Here is a 25,468-nt window from a genome sequence, read left to right as displayed (position 1 = left end):
TTTTAAAATAGGGATATAGAGTTTGGCATCTAGGCTCCGATCTCATCACTCCCTGCAAATTATGTTTAGATAGAGATTTTGAGGAGTGATGAGGAAGAATCTTACACCCCTTGTTGGAGCAGGTGGATGCGAGGCAGCGATGGCACTGACAGACAGAGGGAGAGATGGGAGGTTTTTACAGTTTAAATCTAATCATAGACCACCACATTGAAAAGCTATATTATGAAGAGTGAGGCATGTCACATGGGAGTAGCTGTGCAGCTCGAGTTGACTAGCTCGCAGGCGTCGCTACATTGATTTGAGTAGTTTTAATTAGATACTTCCACCCCTGTATATACATCAGGTTTCCTCAACACGATATGCCTGACCCCAACGTTTACATGAACCTGAGCTAATAACAGTTGTATTCATAACCCTTAAATAAAGTGACCTTGTGGAGACCACAGTAATAGCTAATTTTGTCTCCAGATGGCAGGTGAGTCCCCATAAAAGACTCGTCCCCATAATGCGATTAATGACTCGCACACACATACACGCAAGCCAAGTTCAAACACATATACAGTCACACTTTGAATGCACTCGCACACTTAAATAGTGTACTTTAATGTTAGCTGCCTGTGCAAACATGAGATCATGCAAACATTGTGAAACCATAGCAGTGTGCAGAACACTTTCTGCCTGTAGAAAACAACAAGAAAAAGACACCTCTCACTGCAAAAACTGTGCTCTATCTGATCAGAGCCATACACTTTGTTTATTTTGATCATCAGATCAAAAATGCTCTTTTACTAATTTAGATGCATCTGTTATCTATTATGTATCTTTCTAGCATCATTTCTGTGTTCTCCGGCATCAGTGAACCTATGATGTTAATTTCTTTGTTCTGTCTTCGCCCAGACACATGGGAGATGTGATCATATATAACAAAACAAAAGGTTAAATCCTAATTTAACATGCCAGAATTAAATCCCCCCCGACACCCTTTTCCTCTAATTTGCCAGCACATGCCAGCTAACGTAAACCCTGCATGACATATACTGCATCAGACCCACAGGCCGTCTTTCTCTTTCATACAAAACACACACACTATATACACTTTAAAGCATGCACATCTACACACATACGCACTTATATAAACTAGCATAGTATGCACATACTCACACACACACATTCAGGAAGGAGATCAGATACTGTAGTTAGCTCCATGACTGACAGAATAACACAGTGATTCACTGGATGAACTTATAACGCTTCAGGGTAAAAGTACTGAACCATCTATTATTCACAACGATGCCCAGTCAGAGCACTTCGGACTTATCGCTTACAGGTCGAACTAACTGCAACACAGTGATGAAGCATATAGACAAATCCACTCCCAGTCAAAAAACTGCTAATAATCCACACAGGGGTTTATTATATTCAAGCTCTTGTACGTTGCTGCTTTGAATGAGCGGACTTATGCACATCATGTGCCTGAGTGAGAGCACTGATGGTTGGGTGCAGAGTGGTGTGTATAATGTGTGAGTGTGTGTGTTCTGGTTCTACTCTTGAAGGAAATTGTTTTCCTTTCAGAGGGAGGACATTCTTCATGTTTTCATTTTCTGTAACATCCTCGCTTCTTCTTCTATCTCAAAATCAGCATGTGAACCCACAGCGAAGCAAGAGAGAGAAAAAAAAGGCAGCAAAATAGAGCCAAGCCGTGATGCTTAACAACGTTGAATTTCCCTCACTTAATCCTCCTCCTCCTACACCTATAACTCGTGTCCTACCCAAACAAAAACTATTCGAAAGAAAGTCTAAATTTCATAAATTAGTAATAGCCTGGCCTATTAAAGAAGTTCTAAGATACTACCAAAATATGCTAGCAGTTGTGGAACATGCTGACCTAAATGTACTGGGTACAGTTATAATATCATGCATGCATTGATGTGAAATTCTTTACTAAACTAAGTAGGCAAAACAAACTGCAACTTGCATCACTACAGTATTGCCTTGTTAGTGAAAAAGTGAGTAAATAAGTAAGTCAATAAGGTCTTATTCTGTTTTAAGGTGTGTATACTTTGGTTACAGAACTAATCGCCACTGTGTCCAATAGCTAATGATTGTTAGCACCCTAAGAGTGTGGAAAGGTTCTTGATAGAACCCCCAGACAGGGCTCTGGGTGGAACCATTACACCACAGAAAGGTTCTTTGTAAAATCTCTAACAGGGGGTTCTGGGTGAAACCTTTCGCCAGTGGTTGTAGGTATAACCCTTTATGGGTTCTAGGTAGAAGTTATGGGGAACCCATAGTGGTTCTAGTAGGCGCCTTTATTTCTAAGAGTGTAGCTGGACATGCTAACACTTTAATTTATTCCTCACAGGTTTGCTCTTCTCCTTTATGTTACACTACAAAAGAGATGCCACCCTCTAAACTCATGAGACACTGAGTATCAGCCTTCTCAGAGCCCCTTCAACATGAAGAGAAACCTTGACAGACCTGTGATGCTTAGTTACAGTTGCTAGTCTATGATTGGACAGTTGCTGTTCAGAGGAGGGGCTTAGCGAATGGATCAATTGCTTTGCACCACTGTTATAGCCAGATGTACATTATTATGACTAGTTACAGCAGTAATGACAGTAATAGTGGTATTTTCCTTAAGTGATATATGTATGCCATAAACTCATACTATATAAATGCATAGGAGCTGTGGGTTTTCTACAGAACAAGAGTAAATTGTGTCACTTTTAGAAATAAAGCCTGCTGGCAACCTGTCAGAAGAAATTATGTCTTAGCTCCAGTAAAAGCCTAGTGCTGCCTTTCATTGAGGTAAATAAAGGTTCCAGCCATTATTGCAAGTTTTACTGTATTCCAGTCACATGTCATCAGCACATACACGCCTGCTGAAGGTGACTTTGACGTGAAATTTCCGCTGGCAGAACACATTTAGTGGATGTATCAAGCATTTAACCTCTAACCCGGACTCGGCTCAGGCACTAGAGTGTTTTTACAGGTATAGAATTAGTGCGCGCTCATGCCTGGCGCCGATGTACATTTATGTGCACTTCCATGTGTATTTGTTTCAGTTCAGCCCTTTCTTTTTTTTCCTCCCGTCTCTGAGACAGGCACACACAGGTGCAGACACAGTAAATAGATACTTGTAAGGGTGCCACATGGGTCCAAACACTAACTTTGATACCGTTTCTCTGTCATTCAAAGCGCAGCCTCAGAAAGACCCCACTCCCACATTCCCTCCTCACTGTACAACTCCTGCTCACCGGAGATTAACCGCCGCTTTCTTTGCTGCATAAGATAAAATGAGCCAGGAGACATTGCAGTAGCATTAGTCACGAATGTGAGGATGAGAAAGCAGGTCTCACTGGCATGGAGAGTGGGTCAGTTTGATGACTGCTTGATTCATTGTCTACATGAAAAGGCAGGTGAGGAATCCACACTGCCTTTGGTGGCTAGTCACTCCCCGCTTCACAGCCTGCGCGAGGAAGAAAGGGATGGGAGTGAATAACTCAATAAGTCTGGTAGAGGCAGAGGAAGAAAGAGCAGGAAATGGCCCAGACAGGAAATGTGAGAGAGGAAAAAAAAGACAGGAGGAGGAGGAGAGTAGACTTAGGGGGGAAAAAAGAGGATGGAATATGAGATGAAAAAGTAAGTAAGGCAAAAAAACAACAAAGGTAAAGAAAGGGAGGGCCAGTGAGGGGGTGGAAAGCGAGGTGGGAGTTGAGCACAAGAAGGAGATAGAGGGCTTTCATTTGCCCACTGCCAGTTTGCGCCTTTCTGCACAGCGAGTGATAAAAGAGGCAGCCAACAGAGTCCCCTAATCAAGACAAACCTTCACCCCAAGCAGATGGAGTGAGGGAGGGGGAGAAAGGACAGAGAGAGAGAGAAAAAAAAGGATGGAGGGAAAAAAAAAAGAGGGGAAGTGCTATTTAGTCCATAGGAGGATGCAGGCAGGATTTATAGAGCGGTTTGTGGTCAGGAGATACCGAAGGAGACGGAGGAATTGGGACTGTGGAGTTGCTGCGGGCAAGGTGCTCTGCTCAAATCTTCAGGCTACTTAAGTGGAGAGAGATGCGGGGGTGTCGCTGCGCGCCCGTTTGCACTGAGTGCTGTTGGGAGATGTTTACGACAGCCCAGACACACCCCATTAATAATATTGCCACCGAACACGCAGCCGCTCGCTTGTTTGTGTGTGTGTGTGCGCTGCATGTGTACGTGTGTGTCCCTGTGTGCATAAGTGGTCTACACAAGCTCAGTCAAGCAGGACAGAAGATCAAAATGAGGCTGGCAGAAGATTTGGTTGCCGGAGTGAGACTGTTGGTCGGGCAGCTCACGTCTCGCAGTAGAGACGTACAGACGCCATTGTCTGCTTGTGCTTGTGTGTGTGTGTGTGTGTGTGTGTGTGTGTGTGTGTGTGTGTGTGTGTGTGTGTGTGTGTGTGTGTGTGTAAATAGGAGTAGAGTTTAATCTTAACGTAATACAGCCTCCATTTAAAAGATATGCCTGACAGAATCAAATTATGTTGAGCTGAATCGATCGGTCTGTTGGCAAAAAAAGTTTAATTAGCAACTATTTTGGTAAGCAATTAATCATTAAAGCCATTTTCAAGCAAAATCCCAAACATTCCCTACTTTCAGCTTCCCAGTTGTTGGGATTTGGTGCATTTTCTCTCTTAAGAAATAGTAAACTGCATCTCTTTCAGTTTGGGATTGCTTGTCGGACCAAACAAGCAAAATATATGAAGATGTCACCTTAAATGAAAGTTTTATATTGAAAAAGTAATCAGAAGTAGCCAGGCATCACCAGACTAATTCAGAAATGTGAATTAATCTCTCAGTTCAGGCCCGGTTCCAAGACAAAATAACTGGGGATGCATCTGAAATTAGCAGGCAACAGTAATGAAAAATAATGTAGGTGTTGCAGACATGAGTTTCATCCCTGATGAACAGATTATGCTTTGAAAAAAAAAAAGGTTTAAACAGTCTTAAGTGAATACAAGGTGTCATTTCTTTCCAGCAGCAGTTTGCTTTATGAGTCAGAAATGCATCAATGATGTGCTGATAAATTGTGCAGTCTCTGAGAAGTGCTGCACCAGAGCACAGGGCTGTTACACACAGCCTCTCTCACTGTGTTTGCCTTCATTAAATCACCTGAAAACAACACCCGGCTGCTGCAGTATAACCATACAAAGCAGTACACACAGACTGGTTAGTTATAGCTCCAAATTTTGCTTTTTGTATGAAGAACATCTCTGGTTACCAGGGCTCATGGCAAAAGTAGTGCAAGGTGAGATATATTAGCATTATTGCTAAAAGAGTGTCACTCTCATCATCGCCTCTGGACACAATAGAATAGACCTACAATCAATAAGAGCAATGAAATGTGCGACGTAGCACTGTGCAACACACTGCAGTGGTGCTTGGTCTGTCTTAATGCAGGAAATAAATGGCGGCCCGGTCAGTGCAGTTGTCAAATTATAGACAAACATTACGCTAAAATATGTTTTTGAAAACATTTGAGGGTTGGTAATGCAGTGCAATATAATGAACAGATTCTTGATTAGATCGGCACTGCCTGGTTTTGTAGTTTTATTTGAGTTTTGTTAGCCTACAGCGTTGCACTGAAATGTGTGACTTTTCAAATCAGGAGTTGAAGCTGGAGCTCTCTATATTTGCCAAGCTTTCATTATCACTGGCACAGCTGTTTCAGAGCTATGAGACCAGTGATGTGAGTGGCTGAGAAAGTGTGTAATAATCACCACACCCGCTGATCTATGTTTACCTTCATCCAGTCTTTTTGCATGTTGTGCTGCTGCACACACATGGACCAAAATAGAACATGTGCATGGGGAGGCACAGCCCGTGTGCCCTGAATTTATTCCTAAACAGATAGCTGCAGCCACCACAGATGTGTGACCTACCACCTTGCGCATGTATTATTCAAGCATGCAAAATATTAAAGTGAGGGTGCAGTGCATCCTTTTGCACCCTTGTAGAGGCGGGCCAGTCTCAGTTCATGCTCCATTTCCTAGGGGTGCAGACCAACACCTCTGGATACAGTTGGATAGACTTTCAACCAATAAAAGCAATGAAACATGGACCGTGGTGCTGCGCAGCGCCGCGGCGATGCTTGGTCTGCTTTTCAAGCAGGAATCAAATGGCAGCCTGGTCAGTAACATTGTCAGATCATAGCTCAACAGAACACTAGAACGTGTGTCTGAAAACACTTGAAGCAAGACACTAAAATAATCTTGATTCATATTTGATCACATTTGACAGTTTTATTCAAGTTTCATGAGCCTGGTGTATTGTGCTGAAAACGTGTGACTTTTCAGATCTGGAGCGGTGAGGCTCCTCTGTCACTCATCGAATCCATCCCATATTAAATAAACAGTTGTGATTGGCCTGACAAGAGCCACGACTGTGTGAACAGGAGGGTGGCCAGACGTATCTGCCAGAATAAATGAAACATGAGCTTGCAGATTTGTCTGGTTCTGAAGCTAAATCCAAAGATTAATTGATAATGAAAATAATCATTAGTTGCAGCCCTAAAATTGTGGCCATTATTCATCCATATTACTTTAATGTAACTGTATAATTTATTGAATCACAGCCATTAATCTCTTACCAACCTAAATGTACTCATGTTGAAATTTCTGATAAATGTCTGCTGTATAAACTGAGAGCCACTGATGGCCACAGCAGCCAATAACATCTCAGCAGAAGTCCAACCAACCAATCAGCCAACAGCTCTTTATCTTTAACTGTTTATACTGATGTTAAAGAGGACAAACATCAGAAAGAAATGCACATAGACATAAACAATAACTATATTTGTAGTTGTAAATATGAAAATTCATCTTTTATCCTCCAACCCTAATACATACAACATAAAACTGCTCTAATAACTGATTGAATAACTGCAAACAATTGTAATTCACAGAAGCCTTGAGGTTTTCTACATTTAAACACTCAATAAGTGGAGGGTAAATCCTCTGGCACACAGGAAATTATGTGTTTTACATTTTCGGCAGCAATTAATAAAAGACCAAAGGAACATTACATACAGAAAGTCAAACTTCATTAAGAGAAATCAAAGGAAAAGACTTAATAATACTCGCCACGGTGTTTGATTACGAAATAATCTTTGAGAATTGCAGCACAAAAACACAAAAGAAAACGAAGCAAAAAAGATTATAATTTTAAAGTTATGAATGCTTGTAAAAGAGTTCTCCTTCCACGTTTTAAAAGAAAGGTAGTAAAATTTTTACTAACAGATATATATAAAGTGTTTTGGAATAAAACTTGATGTGCCCGGGTGTGTCTGTGAGTCTGAGTAGGTGTGTGGGAGATGTGAGTGACAGCTTTGGGACTCGAGGCTTATGATGGAATATGTGGATGTCTGGGGGAAAGAATCAAAACAAATGACAAGTGGCTGCCCACTTGTATTTCACCATTTGACTGAGCGCTGTAAAGACATGCGGATGGAGATAGGCTGATGACAGAGAAATGCTGTCGGTCTGCTGGAAAAAAAAAAAAAAAAAGGAAGAGGAGGGAGACGTACGGAGACAAAGCAGCGGACTCGGGAGAGCAGCAGAAAGATAAAGTGAAGAATGGAGTGAAGCAGAAATTGAACGAAATTGAAGGGATGACAGAGATAAGGAGCGGTCTAACGGAGGAAGAGACTAGCGGCAATGGTGGGAGAGAAATGACCTCGGACAGGAAAAGAGGAGGGATGAGAGGAGGGGAGGAAGAGGATGAGAAGGGGAGGCAAGGTAAAGGAGGGTAAGAGCGGAGGGAGGGGAGCTTAGACAGTCTTTGTCATGTAGGAAGCAGAGTGTGACAGTTACGTGAACCTTAGCTATTCTCTCTTTCTGTCCGCAACCCCCATCAGGCTCACACACCTTGACAGCCAACACACACACACACACACACACACACACACACACATAAGCACACTGGCAAACAGCTGCTAGGTCCGAGTCAATCACGCACACACACATACACACACACACACACAAAAGCGCTGTTGGCATGACTGTGTCTTTGACTGCGGTACAGATGAAATGAAACAAACAACCCCAGGAGATCTTGTATAGCAATAAATCTCCGAGAGGGCCTTTTGATTCAGAGCTGAGGGACAGATTTCTCTCGTTTTTTGTACCTGCAGGAGTGTGAGCTGCAATGCAAAACAGATGCACTTTCAAACGTCTGGGCCCGGCAGAGCCGCATTTTTCTCTCTAGCTTTCAAGTTGTGTAATGATACATGAATGTGGCGCTTTTGAAATTAAAGCAGTGGGTAAAAAGTACTTAAATCTGCTACTTAATTAAAAATATTACAGTTATATAATTTTATTGCTGTAACTACTGTATATTTTATTGCCGCGTCTGATCTCATTACTCCAAACACTGCTGCTGTTTTACCTTAACCGGAGGGAAACACGGAACTCTAAGGCAACACTAATCAAGTGATGATGAAATAAAGTCTACAAATCAAGCACTTAATGTACTCTAACAATGATTTGCATAATTAAAATATCTTGGAAGTTATTAAATCCATATCTGTGACAGCAGCAAGTTTTGAACTCTAATTACACATAATATTTTATTAGCAGCTCAAATGTTTGTTTTTTTTTGCAAGTTTTGCATCACTCTGCAAAGTCACGAGCAACTGTAGCTGTTAGTCGCATGTGCAAGTGGTATAATACTTTGTAGGGATTTGTGCAATTAGTCGACTTAACATAGCCACCCTCGCTAGTCAGCACCTGAACTACTATAATAAATCAAGTATTTATTAATATTTTATTCATGTACAACGCCAGTAAACTGACTGTTTCCTCTAAGCTGTAAGGCAGTCCCCGACGCCCCACCGCTATCAGCAGAGAGCGACAGATGACAGCTCATATACAGCATGTGCCAGTATTGTAATGTAGAAAATGAAACTGTTGAATGCATGCTGTGTCAGAATAAACTGGTATATAACCACTCGACTGAAGCGATGCGTAACCACGTTCTGTACAGACATGGACATTAACCTGCAAGCAGAGCAGGCTGCTGCGCTGCTAACATTATCCACACTCTGTAGCAGGTTGTTTGCCCACAGACATTTATCCTGCTCAGTCTGAAAAGTTGAAGCATTTAGTGAGATGTTGTCATGTTTTGAAGGATAACTAGGAATGTGCATGGTGCATCACACGAATTGGCACGCATTTCAGCGGCATTTATAACACGATTTGGTAATTGAAGAATGTGATTATCAGCCTCAAATTACTCTTAATACGCAGTATTAATAAATCATGCTCAATTTTACCTGCTTTCTGAGTGTTTTCTTACTGCTAGACTAGTCACCTAGTCTTAATTAGAATTACATTTAATCAACAGGTAAATCAGTCACCAGGAACATCCCTTTTGATATCAAAAAGAAACTTTGACAGCATTTAGAATTTGTATTCAAATATAGCACTTACCTCAAAAACTTGTCTGTTATCTATATAAATTTTAACTAAAATATAACCCCAAGCTGCAATTTGTAGGTTCAACCCTTTTTTTTTTTTTTTTCAACAGTACGAAGCAGCTCAAACAGCCAAATTTAAAGCCATGAGCAGCAACAAGTGGGTTTCAGGCTTCCCAAAACCAAGCAAAGCTCCTTCAGCTAGTTTAATTCTGTTTTTAGAAGGAATGAGACCAATAATTAACTTCTATCTTCAGAATTTCAATAATTGCACACTCCAAGTTCCACCATTACCCCAACTCCAGCCCTTGCCTGGCCTGAATGGACTCAGCGTTGCAGTCCTCTAATTTGTCCCCTCTTTATTGGATTTGAATGAAACTCGGGTTGTATATTCAGGAGATAGCACAGAACGTCTCTGGTGAGTTTAATAAGGATTGCTCAAAGGTAGGGCTGCACGTTTAATCAGAATATTATTGAAATTGGCCAAGTGCAATATTCAAATGAAGCTACAATTTTTTGATAAAGGAAACGTGTGACAAAACAGCATTATAATGAAGCACTGTAGTGCTGCAGAAATTCCCTGGCCTACAAATATTGTTCTCCAGGTGTAAGAAAACATGCTTGTTTGATACAGACCAACAAATGGCACATCTTTATGATTTTAATGAGACAATCATATCGCAATTGCAATATCTGTCAAAATAATTGCGATGATTTTTCTTAACTTCTCATAGACTTCTTCAGTTATGAGCAAATATGTGATAGGCCACGCCCACTTGTGCCAAACAATATGGCTCCTCCAATTTTGGCTAATACTTGCCCCCATAGAATGCATATCAAAATTGGTGACATTTTTTGTGTTTTCAGAAATATGTTTTTGGCATTTTGGTGCTTGCTATGGGTCGGGCTCAAAATTACTGCTTCGGTAGACCTTTTCCCAAACACACCCTGAAGATATCTGCAGAGTTTTATGATGATTGGACAAAAAGTTCATGAGTTTTGGCCAAGTTCCTGTGAAACCCCACCCCTTGCGTAGATATTTTGACTGATGGCGACCATGTTTTAGGACAGATCATGCTCATTTACAGAAGAAATGTGCATCTCAGTCCAAGGCTGTATACCCAATTTGGTACTGAAAGTGTCAAAATCCAGAAAACTTAGCAACGCCTGCAAGCTAGTTCAGGCAGTCAACTCGAGCCACACTTCTGTACACACATGAGATGCCTCACTCTCCATAGTACATACCAAACGCACACCCCCAAATCTGGCAGTCTGTTAAACTGCAAAAACATCCCGTGCCCGTCAGCTGCCTTGCACCAGTATCGCTGCTTGTTCTTTCAGCCTCACCACCACTCCAGCATCCACCTACAGGCGCCAACAGGGGGTTTAAGATAATTGCTCTTCACTCCTCAATATCTCTATGTAAACATAGCTTGTGTGATGAGGTCGGAGCCTGGACGCCAAACTCCAACTATGTTCTACTGTTTTAATAAACAGTTTAAAATCTGAGTTGTCTGACTGAAGTTCTGTATATTTTGCTGTTTTTCACACTGTGCAAATTAGCAAAAGAACTTTTGCAGTCCAAGATGCTTTCTTGTAGAGCTGGACTTATGTGTCCAGTTTCAGGTCAGTCAGATGTAAAATGTTATTATACGCATCCACAAGTGTGTGAGGGTCCTCTTCAAAGGGTATACATGTAGGAACTATGCAAACATCCACATACCCCCAGCCTGTCATGACTGTGCGAACTCGTCGCGGCCACTACAGGTGCCGATGCACTGCTCATGTGAGGAACTTGTCCTCAAAGCAGACGCCAGAAGGCAGCATAAACAGAGCTAATTGGCGTCCATGTGCATCCATTCAGAAGTGTAATAGAGCCCTTACGGTGTGAGAGTATGGCCTTTCCAAAATTACACTTTTGGACTTATGTTTCAAGGGAGACGCATTTGCACATCGTTTCTACTTACTTATCGGGCCAAGTTTCATGTTTCTAGCTCATCCAGCTCAAGGCAATTTGAGCTTAAGACAAATAATAATAAACCGGCACACACAATCAGTTTTACCCCTTAAGGTTGGAACCCTAACTACTATAAGCACAAATGTGTTATTGAATTTGGTATATTAGCTTCAACATCCTCTCAACATTAAACAAAAACATACAGAAGAACCAAAAGGAAAAGACCCACTAAAGAGCTCTGTTGTCAGCGTGTTATCAAGCTCCTGTGCAAGTGGAGTGAACTGGCCTTTGTTTGGCCTTTGTGCGAAATTGGCCTTTGTATTTGTAACCGGAGGGGATGAGAGTGAAGTGAGCATGGAGTGGATGATCTGCGTCATAGACCACGATGAGTGTTTTGCAGCTGGCATTTCCGGCGATGAGGTGAAATAGGTGAGTTAGTGGGAAGTTCTGGGTGTATGGTGACAAAACGGAGCCCACAGCTGGAGAAGTATGGTATTCTGTCTTGGCATATTCACAATTTAATATATTTATGTGTTGTTTGTCATAAAACTGCCAGCAAAAATAGAGTAAAACGTATATCACAGGCTGACGTCTGGATTAGTATGATGTATCATGTATTCATCAGGCAGCCCTCAGGGGACCACTCTAATGGAAATGTAGTCAAAGTCAAACAAAATATAAATAATAAAGCGCACAGGAAAGAAAAATCCTAATAACATTAATTAAGGTGGATGAAATATCCTGCACAGGTGAGAAAAGAGTAATTTAAGGACGTAATTTCCAAAAAAAGGTTGTTGTAAGTGCAAAACATAAAACATGATGACATTTCTTTTCCCAAATTTTGAGTCCCCTCTCATAACACATGGTGGTTCTGGACCAATTCCTCTCACAGAGTGTTTTCATTTACGCAGAAGTAATTTATATTACACTAATAAATCACCGCAGGGCGACCACAGCCATGTGAGTGCACCCAAGGGAACGTAACTGTGTGTAAGGAGCACAGTCAGGTAAAATATGAGCATATTTGAATCTTACCCACAGAAGGGAGGTTGAGTCAAACTTGATCCGACTCCAATCCTGGATCAGAGAACGGGATGTCAGCCCAAAAACTGGTCCGATCTGACAGACGTGTGGTGCTGCTGGGAATGGGGAATGAGCATTGGGCGCGACAATTTGTCATTTTATCTTGTGAAGTGTTTCTACAAGTGTGGGACAACTCACAAGGCTCAGACAAAAAGACTACCAGCTTGACAGCGTCTACAGCGTGCTCCACGATGCTTCAGATGCATTAGATCTTGACATTGATCCCTGAAGTCTATCTCTGGCTTAGGGATGCAATAATCCGTCTTTTTCTCTTTAGATACCGATTCCAATACCTCAACCCAAGCTACCGATCAGATACTAGCGCTCTCTTTTTCCCTGGCTTTAAAAATTTGTGAACCTCACCGCTTGAAATCATTTTTATTTACCATGAGGCCAGGGATTACTGGGGCACTAAAATCTGATCTGGTAGCCTTTCAAAGTCATCAGCAATTGATAATCTTTGAGTCATTGTGGTTTGCACGCAACATGACAGATCAGGGGGTCACACATTACAAGATCTTTCTCCTGAGGAGAGTCTGCCTGCTTTATAAACTGCGTTTTGTCACGAAAACACGCGCTAGAAGTGACATTAGATTTTTAATACTGAAGCATCAAGTGCAGCATGTGACTGTTGTTGTCACACATAGTCAGACCTATATAACCTTCATTTGAAGTGTACACAGTGCAGTGCAAAGTGACATCGGGGCCCCTTTCTTTTCCGTTTATATACTTTACTAATTAACAGGGATATGAAGCATCCATAGCTCAAAATAACATTAGTTTCTAAAGTGATAAAACTCAGCCCTTTGCTTTCCTTTCCTTTTCTCCCCTTGTTGCATATATGGGAAACATTGAAACTACGTTTTGTCATGAAAAGACATGCTAATTATTAAAACTGAAGCATCAGAGTGCAGAACGTGTTGTCTGCATCAGTTCTGCTGGACGTGGAGCTTGTTTGAACGACTTTAAAGCCACTGCTACAACTTTATAATTACTTTTGGCTCATTTTTTCCTAAATTTAGGTTTTCTGGCAGCTGCTCTGGTGTTTTTCCTTCCCCGTCTCTCCCTGTCTACACCTCTCCTCTCCCAGCCCCTGTCTGCTCTCACTGACTGAAGCTGTCGCATTGGCTCCTCTAGTTGTACCCAACACGACCAGATATTACACCTGCTTGATATCTGTCCGGGTGTCGACAAGGCATCAAGTGAGCTCTCCGTGAGTTGGAAATCAGGGCTGAAAATCACATAGTATCGCCATGGCTTGAAAATGACATGGTAGGCTGCTGCGACTAACGCCTTGGTCACACTACATGACTTTCAAAGTCATCAGTTGTCAATCCTGTAGTGTGCACCCAGCAGTAATAAACCAACATAAGAACTATTCAAAGTGGATGTGTCACAACTGGCTAATACCTGATGTGTTTACAGACAGTATGAAAGTGCAAAAATAATTGAAATGATTAAGTTTTCTTTCAAAGCATTAATCGACTAATTGTTGCAGCTGTACTTGAAATCATAAAGGTCCTGTAGTCTTAACTTGGCATTAGATTTGCCTGCGACTTTATGGTGAGGATGGTCAGGCAGAATCTGATCCACCGCTGTATGTACTTTGTATTCATGCCTCAACCAGCTTTAGTGGTTTTATGACTTGTTTCCCTACACCAGCGGTTCTCAAACTTTTTCTGGCATGCCCCATAGACTGCTTGCCAGCATTGAAAACTAAACAATAGGGAGCATTTCAAAACCAAAGCGGGAGGTTCTGATGGTCCCCCCCCCCCCCAAAATTGACTTTCAGGTACCTTGTTTCCTGTATTCTGGTGACTTCTAAAGAATGGGAATAATGGCAATAACATTTTAATGTTAAATACTTTGTCTCTCACTCACTGAGGAGGACGAGAGACATTTGGCGTGGCCGTATTGTCGTCCAGGTGGAGAAAGTAAACTCAGAGCGATAGGGCTTATACACACCGTACAGAGTCAGAAACAGGTTGTCATAACGAAAAAGGAAATAAGCGTGAATTCTATCAGAAATCGAGAGAAATGCAGTAGAATTTTGAACCCAGGAGAAAACCAGGAGAGGGACATGAAAAACCCAGGAAATTCGGGAGGGGTTAGCAAGTATTGCATTCCCTCTTCCAGAAGCTGAAAAAATTCCATGTCTGACACTCCACAATATTTAAATCAATCATGGGAAGCAACTGAAACAAAAGGATCTACGTCGGCGTGATAACACCAGCAAACACTTGTTTGTTTTCTTTTCCCACATAAATCATATTCATTCAGCACAGTTTCACTCCATATTTTATCCCTGGTCATCCAGACCCCCCACTCTGTGCTTCACCAGTGGGGCCCGCCCCACAGTTTGAGAACCACTACCGCACACATACTAAACTAGAAAAAGTCCAATGTATTTGCTGTACTTTTCAGAAATACTGTTTCTTCTGACTCCAACTGAAGCTTGTAAACTTATAAATCTCCTTTTTTTTTTTCCAGGGGGCATCTGCCCCATGGCTAACAGCAGCTGGCTGTGGTTTCCTGCACAAAAACACAAAGTTCAACACCTGTTTCTGGTCTGTTCCTCGGGCATGGCTGTTGCCCTCTGATTCATATGCTTACCTTTGTAGCATATGTATTTACATGTGTGTGCGTCTCATCTGTGTCTTTTCAGGCTACGGTATCGGCCTGCCCCAGGGCTCTCCGCTAACCCGTAATGTGTCAGAGTTCGTGAGTCGCTACAAGTCCGACGGCTTCATGGACATGCTACATGACAAATGGTATAAGGTGGTTCCCTGCGGGAAGCGGGTCTTTGCAGTCACTGAGGTAAGTCGTCGGCAGGAAGAGTGTGTTCATGCATTGTGGACGTGTTTGGTGTGTAAAGCAAGGCCTTCTGTAGCCGTTCTCCTATAAATGAGTCTCCCTTTGGGACACGGACAGGATTGCCTGCCAACTGAGGCGCACACTGGCCGCACCATTCGCACACACAGCGAGAGATACACACGGAGAAACACACACACAGACAAAGACATACAATCACATAAACTCAGAGCTATTTACCGACCTTAACCAGAGTTACAGGCACGTACTGTCTGAGTGTCGATTCTTATTTGTGTCTCGTGTGTGCTACAGCAGAGTACTCTCAGTCCTCGCCCTCCCTCTTCCTCTTCATTCTTTTTAAAGAAGTGGGAATCTCTAGACAGAGCGCTCCGTCTGTATCTATATCTCTTGTTTGTGAATAGAGAAACCACTCAACTCCCTCTGGCCATCCTTTTTAAATCCCACTTCAAAGTTGAATCATATTATAGCAACAAACGCAATTACACAGTCATAGGTTCCTCCAATGAAATGCAAACCTTAACTTCACCCTGCATCAGGAAGTTATTACTATTCATTTCGTTTGGGAGCCTCGAGAGTGGGCTACGCTCTCAAACAATGTGGCCGTTAGTGCGATCGTGCCCTCTGGATTGGGAGCAAAAGGAGGTCAGTGTTGTCGCTGATGAATTTGCCGAGTCAGCATGGGGCTAATTGCCATCAGAGGCAGCGCAGAAATGAGCCGGGTGAAGGAAACATGATTAGAGAGCGATGGAAAAACTCGCCACCGCCGTGTCTCCCACTTCCTCCAGGCCCATGAAAGCCTCATAAGAGATAGACATTATGTCAGGAGGGGGGATGTGGGCGATCCAAATGGGAACAAACTGCTCTTCAATTAACCGTCGTCTCTTTTTACCATCTCCCTGCTAACCGCTGTTTCTTTCTATTACTCTCAGTTTTGCTCTCAGCTCTTTACGCCTGTTCTCTCCTCTTCTCCACACGCTTTTCTTTCCAAACATGTCTTTTACGCTGTTGCCCTCTCCTCTTCATTTCCATTCTTGTGAGCTTACGCCGCCAAACTGGGCGTACAGCGGCGGAATATCAATTGCACACTCACAAAAAGTGGCCTAAATAGTAATTATGTAAACACAAATCATCAATCTGTGTATTTTCCTCTCTGTCAGCTTAAGTCTTAACTAATCTGTGTCACTCCCCCTACCACTCTCTTTCCTTCCTGTCGTCGCCCACACAGACTCTACAGATGGGGATCCAGCATTTTTCAGGCCTGTTTGTGCTGCTCTGTATGGGGGTGGGCGGAGCTTTGCTGACCTTGGCAGGTGAACACACCTTCTATCACCTGGTCATCCCACGCCTCCGGCGCACGCACACACTGCAGTACTGGCTGCACACCAGCCAGGTGAGTAAATGTATACGGTATGCGTGGTGGCGTGACGGATTCACACACGCCGTCATGCACTCAAGCACACACACACGCACAGAAAAGATGCAGTGTAATCCTCACAAAACACACACATATGAGAACAGTCACACACACAAGCACAGTCAGGGTGCTGAGACATCCTTACCCCCCGGAGTTCACTCTTATTTTGCAGGTGAACTGCGCCCTCTACTGTTGGAAACTGACAACAACAGTCAAGAATAGGAGTAACATTTTCCTTCCAAATGAATTATATCATGTTTATGGGACGGGTTTCAATTAAATAGATTTAAATTAAAGCTTAATGTATTAATGCTAATTAAGTACCCTTGATTAGCTTCCATGAATTAACTTAAACATTTCAAATTAATTAGTTAATTAAGTAAAAAGTTTTTAAATGGTTGTCTTTGGCAGGCCTTTAATACTTGCTTCATGACCACTGATGTCTTTGTGCATTTGTTTAGCTTTTTATGTTCTCAGACAGTTGATTTATAAACATCTTACACAGATCATTAAACAATACTTTGCACACTCCTGCATAAAAATGTACAGCTCTTTCATTTAAAGCCAATACTGACCTATCACAGCTACACTGGTCTGCATAGGTACTGATATAAGTTGTCCAATATGCAACTATATGAAAACCTTTTTTTTTTTTAAATAATTTTGAATAAAGTTTATTGTAAAAGGAGAGATCTGTAACATATTTACTGTAATAAGTCATGAGATGACCATGATACATCATCAGAAATTAAGGAAACATACGGAGTTGAAATACTCAAACAACACAATAGCTGCAGCGTCCTGTTTGTAATTTCTATTTCAGGCATGAGTTACTGACTTTAGTTTGGCCGTTTCATCTTAATTAGAGTTCAAATTAATGCAGAATGTTTGCCAAATGAGTAAGAGTCTGTTTATGAGTCACAAGAAATCATTAATAATCTTTCAGAGGGAGTAGATGTTCATAACGCTTAAATTGAGCAATATGTTAATGGAGTCTGGCAGGCAGTGAGACAAGCAGTCATTGAACTCAAAGTCCAGAGTGCGTATTTTCAGAGCAGTGTGCTTTTGTTTTCAGGGTAACAGGCTTCATATTGACAGACAGCTATTTTTATTGTTATAAATCCCTCGGATGTGTAAACCTGCTTGCAGGAGTTGGGCAATGTGCCGATTTTAGATCGAGCTCATGATCTAAGACTTCCACAGTCTTCTTTTCAGATTTTGAATTCTGAAATGCACCTTTTTATTCAAATTACTGCTTTTCATCAGTCGGTGCCAAATAGTTTTGAGATTTTTTTTTCAACATGCAAATGAAATCTGTTATTTTGTAAATAAGGCAGCAAAGAAAGTGAATAAATAAGATCTGTGGAGGCTTTTTTGCAATTAGCCGGTCGGAGAATTAGTGTGTTTATGGAATTTTACACCAAAGGAACCACAAATTGGGGATTTAAAGGTCATATTTTGTTGTTTATGAAACTCTTGCCATTACCAAATGAGCTGCCTGTGGCAATATTGTTGGGTGAATAATGGAGCTTGCAGTGTGAATATCAAGACTGCTCATATTTTGTTTGCTACAGCCCTCTAAAAGGGCAAGCACTCCCGGGCAGCCTCCAGCATTCATCACAAAACCAGCTCAGCTATCTGAGAGGACGGCATCTCAGTTAGTCCCCCAAGATAATCCCCATCTAGAGTGAACATCTCCCTTTCCCTCAGGCAGCTTCTGACGTATATCAGGAAAAATCCAAGCACAGTCACCTTATAACTTCAGAGGCTGGTTTGGAGATGGATTTTTTTCTTTTTTTCCAAAGCGCTTGGGTACCTAAATCAAAAAACGGCTTCAGCAAATGATACTTTAACCTCTCTCACAGTTTTCGGCAGAAAAGACTGAATTACAACCGTCTGATTAAATTATTCAAAGCAGCGCCACAGCAGGATTTGTGAGGAAGAGTTACCACGGATGTTCTGTACAACTGGGTGGAATAAATTCAAATTCATTCTCTCCTGAGTTATTTCAGAGCTGATGAATTGATAACAAATTTCGCATCACTAATCAGTATAGTCCTCTGATGTTTTTTTTTTGTTTCTCTTTTCTTCTCTTAACTTGCAGAAAATTCACAGAGCCCTCCACACCACGTACGAGGACGTTGGGAAGGAGCTGACCGGCCTCGGAGAAAAGTAATAAAGTCACTAACTGATTTGTGCAGCCACAGTTTTTCCATTTGAAACAACTAGAATAGGTTAACAAAACACAAGTGCAAGTTATCTGAAGCTTGAGAACAGGGACCCAGACACTGAGCAAATAATGATTAAGATATATTTACCAACACTTTGTTTAGATTTGAAAAAGTACACGTATTATACTGTAAAATTTACGAGCTACAAATCACCTAAGGCTAGTTCTAGGCATTTTCTATCAGTCTAACCTTGGGTTAAATAGCTAAGATACAATAATAGAGACATATGACAAGTGGAGATAATCTAATTTCTCAGCAGAGCATAAGTCCCCAGTTGCTCAGGGTATTTAAGCTATGACATATTTTAATAGTCACTCCTGCCTTTGGCTCTATTTGAAAACAGACAGATAATGGCATTTTTATAGTGTCATCAGTCTCGTTCCTTAACTCTGCAAACCTCAATATATCTCTCACTAAGGTTTATGTTTACTTTTTCATAGTTTTATTGGTTCTTGAGGGAAAGCAAATTGGAATAAGGTCACAAAGTATTGCCATTTTTTCCTGTTGCCAATTCTTAAAAGAGTAGTTTGGCATTTTGGGAAACAATTACTCGCTGTCTTGCTGAAAGTTTAGTCAGAAATCACTCATGTCTGTATTCTAAGTGTGAAGCTACAGCCAACAGGCGGCTCCCTTAGCTCAGCATAAAGAAACTAAATGTGCCGACCAGCACCTCCAAAGCTCACTAATTAAGACATTATATCTTGTTTGTTTAATCTGTTCTCAGCAGCTGCTGACTGCTTAATATTTAAGGTACAGACTGTTATCGATTTTCTCATCTAAGTCTCTGCATGAAAACGAATAAGCATATTTCCCAAAATGTCAAATGTTTCTTTAAAACGAGGCAATTTGTACCAGAAACAGGTTGTAATAGCCACGCCAACCACACTTTTATGACGTGATAAACAACTTGTTAACATTTCTGTTTTTTGCAGTGGTAACCTTACTGTTGATCTTAAACAGACATCAACCATGTATTTTGTAAAAAAAAAAAAAAAAAATCAAGACAAACCCAGTGACATGAATATGATTTAAAGGGATAGTCTGAAATTTTGAAGTTTGGTTGTATGAAGTATTTATCCATAGTCGGTGTATTACCTACAGTATTTGGTGGAGAAGCAGCAGGAGCACCCACCTAGAAAGTTAAGCAGTGTAATGCTGCGGACAGGGTCAGCAGCAAAACAGATTTTAGCTGCTTAAAAAAAGAGGCCCACATAAAAAATACCTGTTACCTGAATATTTTGACTGCTTTACTTTAGCCTTGCACAGCCTTTTCCGACAGGAAACTGCTTTTAAAGAAGCCAAATATCACTCTGTCGCTCAACCAGACTCCTGTTAACCTAAACCCTAACTCATTAAGACCCCAAAGTCGCACAATAACACAAACAAACTAACAGATCGAGAGAAGCAACTCCAATGTTCTGAGAGGTAAAATTACTGATTTTGCAGTCAGAGTCTGGTGGCTTTGGAGAGAGCGATATTTAACTTATGTAACGGCGGTTCTCAGTCAGAAAAGGCTGTCTGTCAAGGTAAAGTGGTGAAAAAAGATGGCTTTTAAATGTAATTATTCTGATATGTACACAGTTTATAAATTATGTATTTGCAGTTTGTTTATAGGAAAATGTGTCCATGCATTGTGCTGTGCAGTCTATCTCACTGGATATATGCCCTTTGCTGTGATCTTCCTCTCTTTCACTAGCCCCTCCTCTTGTATCTCAGAGAACTGCACCCTACACAGGAAACAGCATCAGCCTCCACCACCATCTCCTCCCATTTCCCCCAATGCTTCCACCACAGCTGGAGACACTGGCAGCTCCTCGCCATCCCACGAGCCCAAGGAGAAACGTGTGCACTTCGACCTGGAAACCCTCCACAGCTACCGCCTGCGCACGCACACCGCCTCAGTGCGCGGCAGGCCCGGGATGGTCGGCCGCCCGGGGCTCGGCTTAGGAGGTCTGGGGCTGGGCAACCTGGGGAGTTTTACCACCCGTCCGCAGATTAGCCTCCACGTCAACGGGGGGCCCGTCTCCACGCTGGCCTCCACCGGGTTGGTGCTCTCTCCGCTGGGAAGCAGGGCCGCTCAGACCAGCATGTGGGAGGGGGAGCTCCAGGACCTGCAGGGGAAGATCGAGACGTTCCGTACCCAGCTGAGAGAGGCTCTGGCCAGGCGAGCGGAGATCCAGAGCAGCCTGGAGAGAGAGCGGAGCGGACTTGTGCGCAGAGATACCAGTCTGGAGCGGGAGCGGGACAGACAGAGGATACAAACTATTAACACAGACAGAAGCAGCTCCGCTCAGCCCAAACTCCCTGACAGAGACAGGACAAGCCAACTGCAAACCCTGAACAATCAGCAGACAGGGAGGGCTAACCAATCAGGCGCTCCTGCCACTCTGGAGCATGGGCGGAGCAGCCAGTTAAACACAGTCAACAGTTTGGACAGAGGGCGAGCCAACCAATTACGCCCTGTCAACCCTTTGACGGGAGAAAGGACTGTCCAATCACGCACTTCCACCAGTTTGGAGCGAAGTCGAGTCAACCAACCAGGTGCTGGGAACATAACTGTCCAATCACGGAACACTTCTAGCCTGGACAGACAGAAGGCTAACCTATCGAGCACTCTGAACACTTTGGAGAGGACAAAAGCCAACCAATCAAGTGTAAGCAGCGGGACTTGACTGTCTTTCTGATGTGTAGGACTGCAGGTGGTGCTTGCATAGCCGTGGGAAGATGGCTTTGTTGGAGTGGGTAAAGTTTAGAGGATGCTTGCCGAAAAAAAATTACAGTATATGTTAACTCACACCATTACTTACTGCAACCTAATAATTTCACACTCGATGATTTCCACACTCGCTTAAAATTACAACTAAAAACCTTTAACTGCAATTCAACTATTAAAATGTCGACATTATCCATAAAATCATAAATAAGCAACGTAATCTTGTTGAATGAAACGTAACCTCAGTAAAAACTCAATATGTATTTTCAGAGGAACCAGATCGGGCCATCTGGCAACGTTCAATCACTGAGCTAAACGAGGAGAACCGCGGTTCCCATGAGGAACCAACAACTGCAGCTGTCTGACAATTAGCTGAATAAAAGTGCAGCCTGCTAGTTGAAGAGGCCTACAAGCACATAGGGACATCAGCGACAAGAGCACAGAAAAATCAAAGTCAGCCCAATGTGAAAAAAAACAAAACTACACTCAAATATAAACAGAATACTTTTGTTTTTGCTCCCATTTTTTCCTTTGAAGGTAAATATCAAAGACTTCTTCTATGCACACAAAAGGTTATTTCTGTTTGTTAATATCTGTGTTAGCGAGCACTTCTCCTTTGCCGAGATAATCCATCCACCTGACGGGTGCAGCAAAGAGAGATGCTGATTAAATGACGTTTGTACCTTGGACTGATCACAAAAGAAGACCACTCTAAAATGTGCAGTTTGATCTTGACAAAAAGACAGATATTCAACGCTGAACGATGCCTTTTTCATATAGGGCTTCAGAAGTTTTTCCTCGCCGCAGTCGCCTCAGTGCTCGCTCTTGGTGGGAACAGTTGGGTTCATAAAGAGCACGGTCTAGACGTGCTCCAAATGAGAAGCGCTCTAAGATAACTTTGTTATTATTTGGCGCTACAAACACAACCGAAATGAATTAGATGCCAGTTTTTTCCCCAGGAGGGCAAAGTCATGGCCCGCCTGACTCTGCCTCTGATTGGCTACAGTACTCATTGCCTTCATTGGTTCAGCTGGTTAGGTTTAGACTTGAGGAATGATTGACTGGGGTAAGAATGTAAGCGTAAGCCAATCAGAGGCAGAGTAGGGCAGGTCATGCACATTTGTTGTGATCAGTTCAAGACACACCTTGGCAAAAATGATGCTATTAAATCAGCATCTCTAAATGCCAGGTCAGGTGAAGTGATTATCTTGGCAAAGAAGTGCTCACTACCACAGATCCTAGCAAAGCTGGGAAAATAAATCGAGAGAAATAACCCTTTAGTGTCCATAGAAAAAAGTGGGAGCAAAATCAGAAGTGTTGCGATTATTTTTTTAGGAGTGTATTTGAAAATGCACATGCAACATCCGTGTTATCAGAGAGCAGCAGGAGACGAGGATGCAAAAAAAAATTCACTTATTTTAAGTAATTCTAGTAATAATTTCCTAAAAATGTGAATGTTGAATAAAAAAAATGAAGAGTGGTACAGCTGTAGATAATTCTACCTAACGATCCCGTGAAATTTTAGAAAAGCCTTTCGTGTGTTGATACCTGTGTCTTTGTGTGTATTGTCCCGCCATTCTTACAACTCTAGTAGCACCATGTCAAAAACGCAATTTGGATATTCCCACCCTCGTAAAACGTGTCAAAATTAAAAAGGTGTCTCGTGAACTGAGCCATTCCCAACCAGATGCTTTGAGATAGTAATTTTCCTCTCATTATATGAATTCAAGGCAGGATGCTAAACCTGGAAAATTCACATGCATGTTTGATATACTGTCTGCAGTTGAATGCATTCCAGCCATTTGGACCCAAATACACACCTGCAGCCTATTTTATGCTTGCTAGGTTTAATTAATTCAAGGCACAATGCCATTTAACTTGTTTTGTCCACACTGATATTGAGAATGTATTTCCACATATTTCTTAAATGGCAACTGCAGCGTTACACTTCATTTGCTCATCAGATGGTCCCATTTCCTGAGTTGGGAAGTCCGACTTTGGTGTGTTCATGAGTTTTTAAGTCATAATGATTAAAACAGCATGGGTGCTGCACCACTACATTCCCTAAAAATATCAGTTTACCTGACTTTTTAATCAGTTTTAATGCTAATAAATAACTTTTAACCAATCTAGGTCACTCTAAGTGGACAGCAGCTATTGGTTAAAACCTAATACCATATTAGAGATTAAATGTGAGCAAAAATTGATATGCAATATGTGAATTATTGCCTCCTTAAGTTATCAACCAATACTCTTGTCCACCATGTTTCTGCACATATATCAGCAGACAACTTGGTAAGTCACGTACCAAAAGTTTCCCTGAATTTTCAAGTTGTTTTTCCGACTTGAGCGGGCGATCATTAGAATTTTCTCAGGATTTTCCAAGAGACCACATGAAAGCAGCATATCAGTCAGCCTGTAAAAACAGTAGTATAATGCCTGAGATGAGTTTAGAGTCTGAGAAATAACCCCTGATAACAAATAACCATTTGGAGACTACACAACTTTCTAAGAACTCTTTTCTTAAGCATGAAGGTGGTTGAGTTAAGTTGGGTTAACCCTCCTCCTCATTAAGCTGAGCACATCTAATAAAAAGATGTTATTGGGGAAGGTGTTAGACCCATACTAAAGACTAAAAGTCAGGTTCTTTCAGCCTCTGCTGCTTCAGTTTTGACCTTCCCTTTTTTTTTTTTTTTTTTTACAATGTGTCTCTTGTGAGTCTCCCTTTTTTATTATGAATACTAAATCTGCAGTACTGCTTTAAAACCATATTTAACATGCAAGGACTACCGACTGGTGTCCCTGGGGACCCTAAGAATAAATTGTAAGACAAAATTATTGCATAATGTTTACTTATTTCTTCTAAAAACATTCATTATATAATTAATGTCATCTGAAAAAAAAAAAAAGATTATTATTTCAGGAAAGTTAATTTGCATATTGGGGAACATGAAAATATATTAGGGCCGTTGACAGAGAACACTTAACCTTCAAGGCTTTCTGCCTCCTCAGTCAGGTATAACGGGGGAAAAAAACATGGTTTTGTTAAAATAATAAGATTTGTGATAGAAAGGGCCTTCTGGCAAAAAGCACTGAAGGCTAACTTCTTCCATATCCACGCTCCTACCCCCTCTGATAGTGAGTGATACTTTAAATTAGGACCCAAGGCAAATATAGACTCATTAAATAGTTCTGTCTGTTCAAACTGCATAGGCGGAATTGGGTTCTTTTGACTACATTGGTATGTTTTCAAAAACACCAATTAAAGGTGGAGGAAGCGACTGGAGAAAGATAGTTGATTGCTGAACTTGTTGCATTCACCAGTTCTCTCATGTTCTGAATTTTCTTTCAGGTACAAACATAATTTACAAAAGTGGCCCAGACGTGTCGTGGGAGTCATGTGCAATTAGTCTGCTGTTATCCAAACCAAGGTTTTTCCACTAATGACCGTATTTTATTTATTTGAGGCAACTTTGAGTTTGAAAATCCTAAATTACACTTCATAATTATGTTGACATTGTTCTGTTTGTCTCTGCACTTTGAATTATAGCATAATTTTGCCGATTTTATTCATTTAAATTGGCGATTACCTGCTGTCGGGCCGTGTCTTCACATGCAGTTTTATGCAAGTCGTTGTCCAGGGGAACATCTTCTGTCGCAACATCATCTGTAACTATTATGGCGTACTTTTTTGACCCCATGCTCCCTTTTCAGTCATCAGTCGGCTTTCTGTGGCAAGACGTTTATTCTTTGGGGCCATTTTCATATTGAGACATTTCCTCACAGCAGTTTCT

The 25,468-nt window shown here is 41.7% G+C and overlaps 1 protein-coding gene across 1 annotated transcript in view; it reads left to right on the top strand.

Annotated features, from left to right (window-relative positions):
• Positions 1 to 22,339, top strand: part of grin3ba (glutamate receptor, ionotropic, N-methyl-D-aspartate 3Ba) — a 112,256-nt gene extending 89,917 nt beyond the window's left edge. Inside the window, exons 10-13 of the mRNA XM_084742786.1 lie at positions 15,150 to 15,301; positions 16,542 to 16,706; positions 18,835 to 18,902; positions 20,658 to 22,339. Coding sequence (XP_084598912.1) covers positions 15,150 to 15,301; positions 16,542 to 16,706; positions 18,835 to 18,902; positions 20,658 to 21,633 — 1,361 coding nt within the window. The 3' untranslated portion in view covers positions 21,634 to 22,339. The remainder of the gene's footprint in view (positions 1 to 15,149; positions 15,302 to 16,541; positions 16,707 to 18,834; positions 18,903 to 20,657) is intronic.
• The last annotated feature ends 3,129 nt before the right edge of the window (positions 22,340 to 25,468 follow it).

This window comes from Lutjanus erythropterus, chromosome 18, assembly GCF_056507025.1.
Source record: "Lutjanus erythropterus isolate fLutEry1 chromosome 18, fLutEry1.hap2, whole genome shotgun sequence".
In the NCBI taxonomy this organism is placed as follows: Eukaryota; Metazoa; Chordata; class Actinopteri; order Lutjaniformes; family Lutjanidae; genus Lutjanus; species Lutjanus erythropterus.
This window is presented reverse-complemented; position numbering and strand designations above follow the sequence as displayed.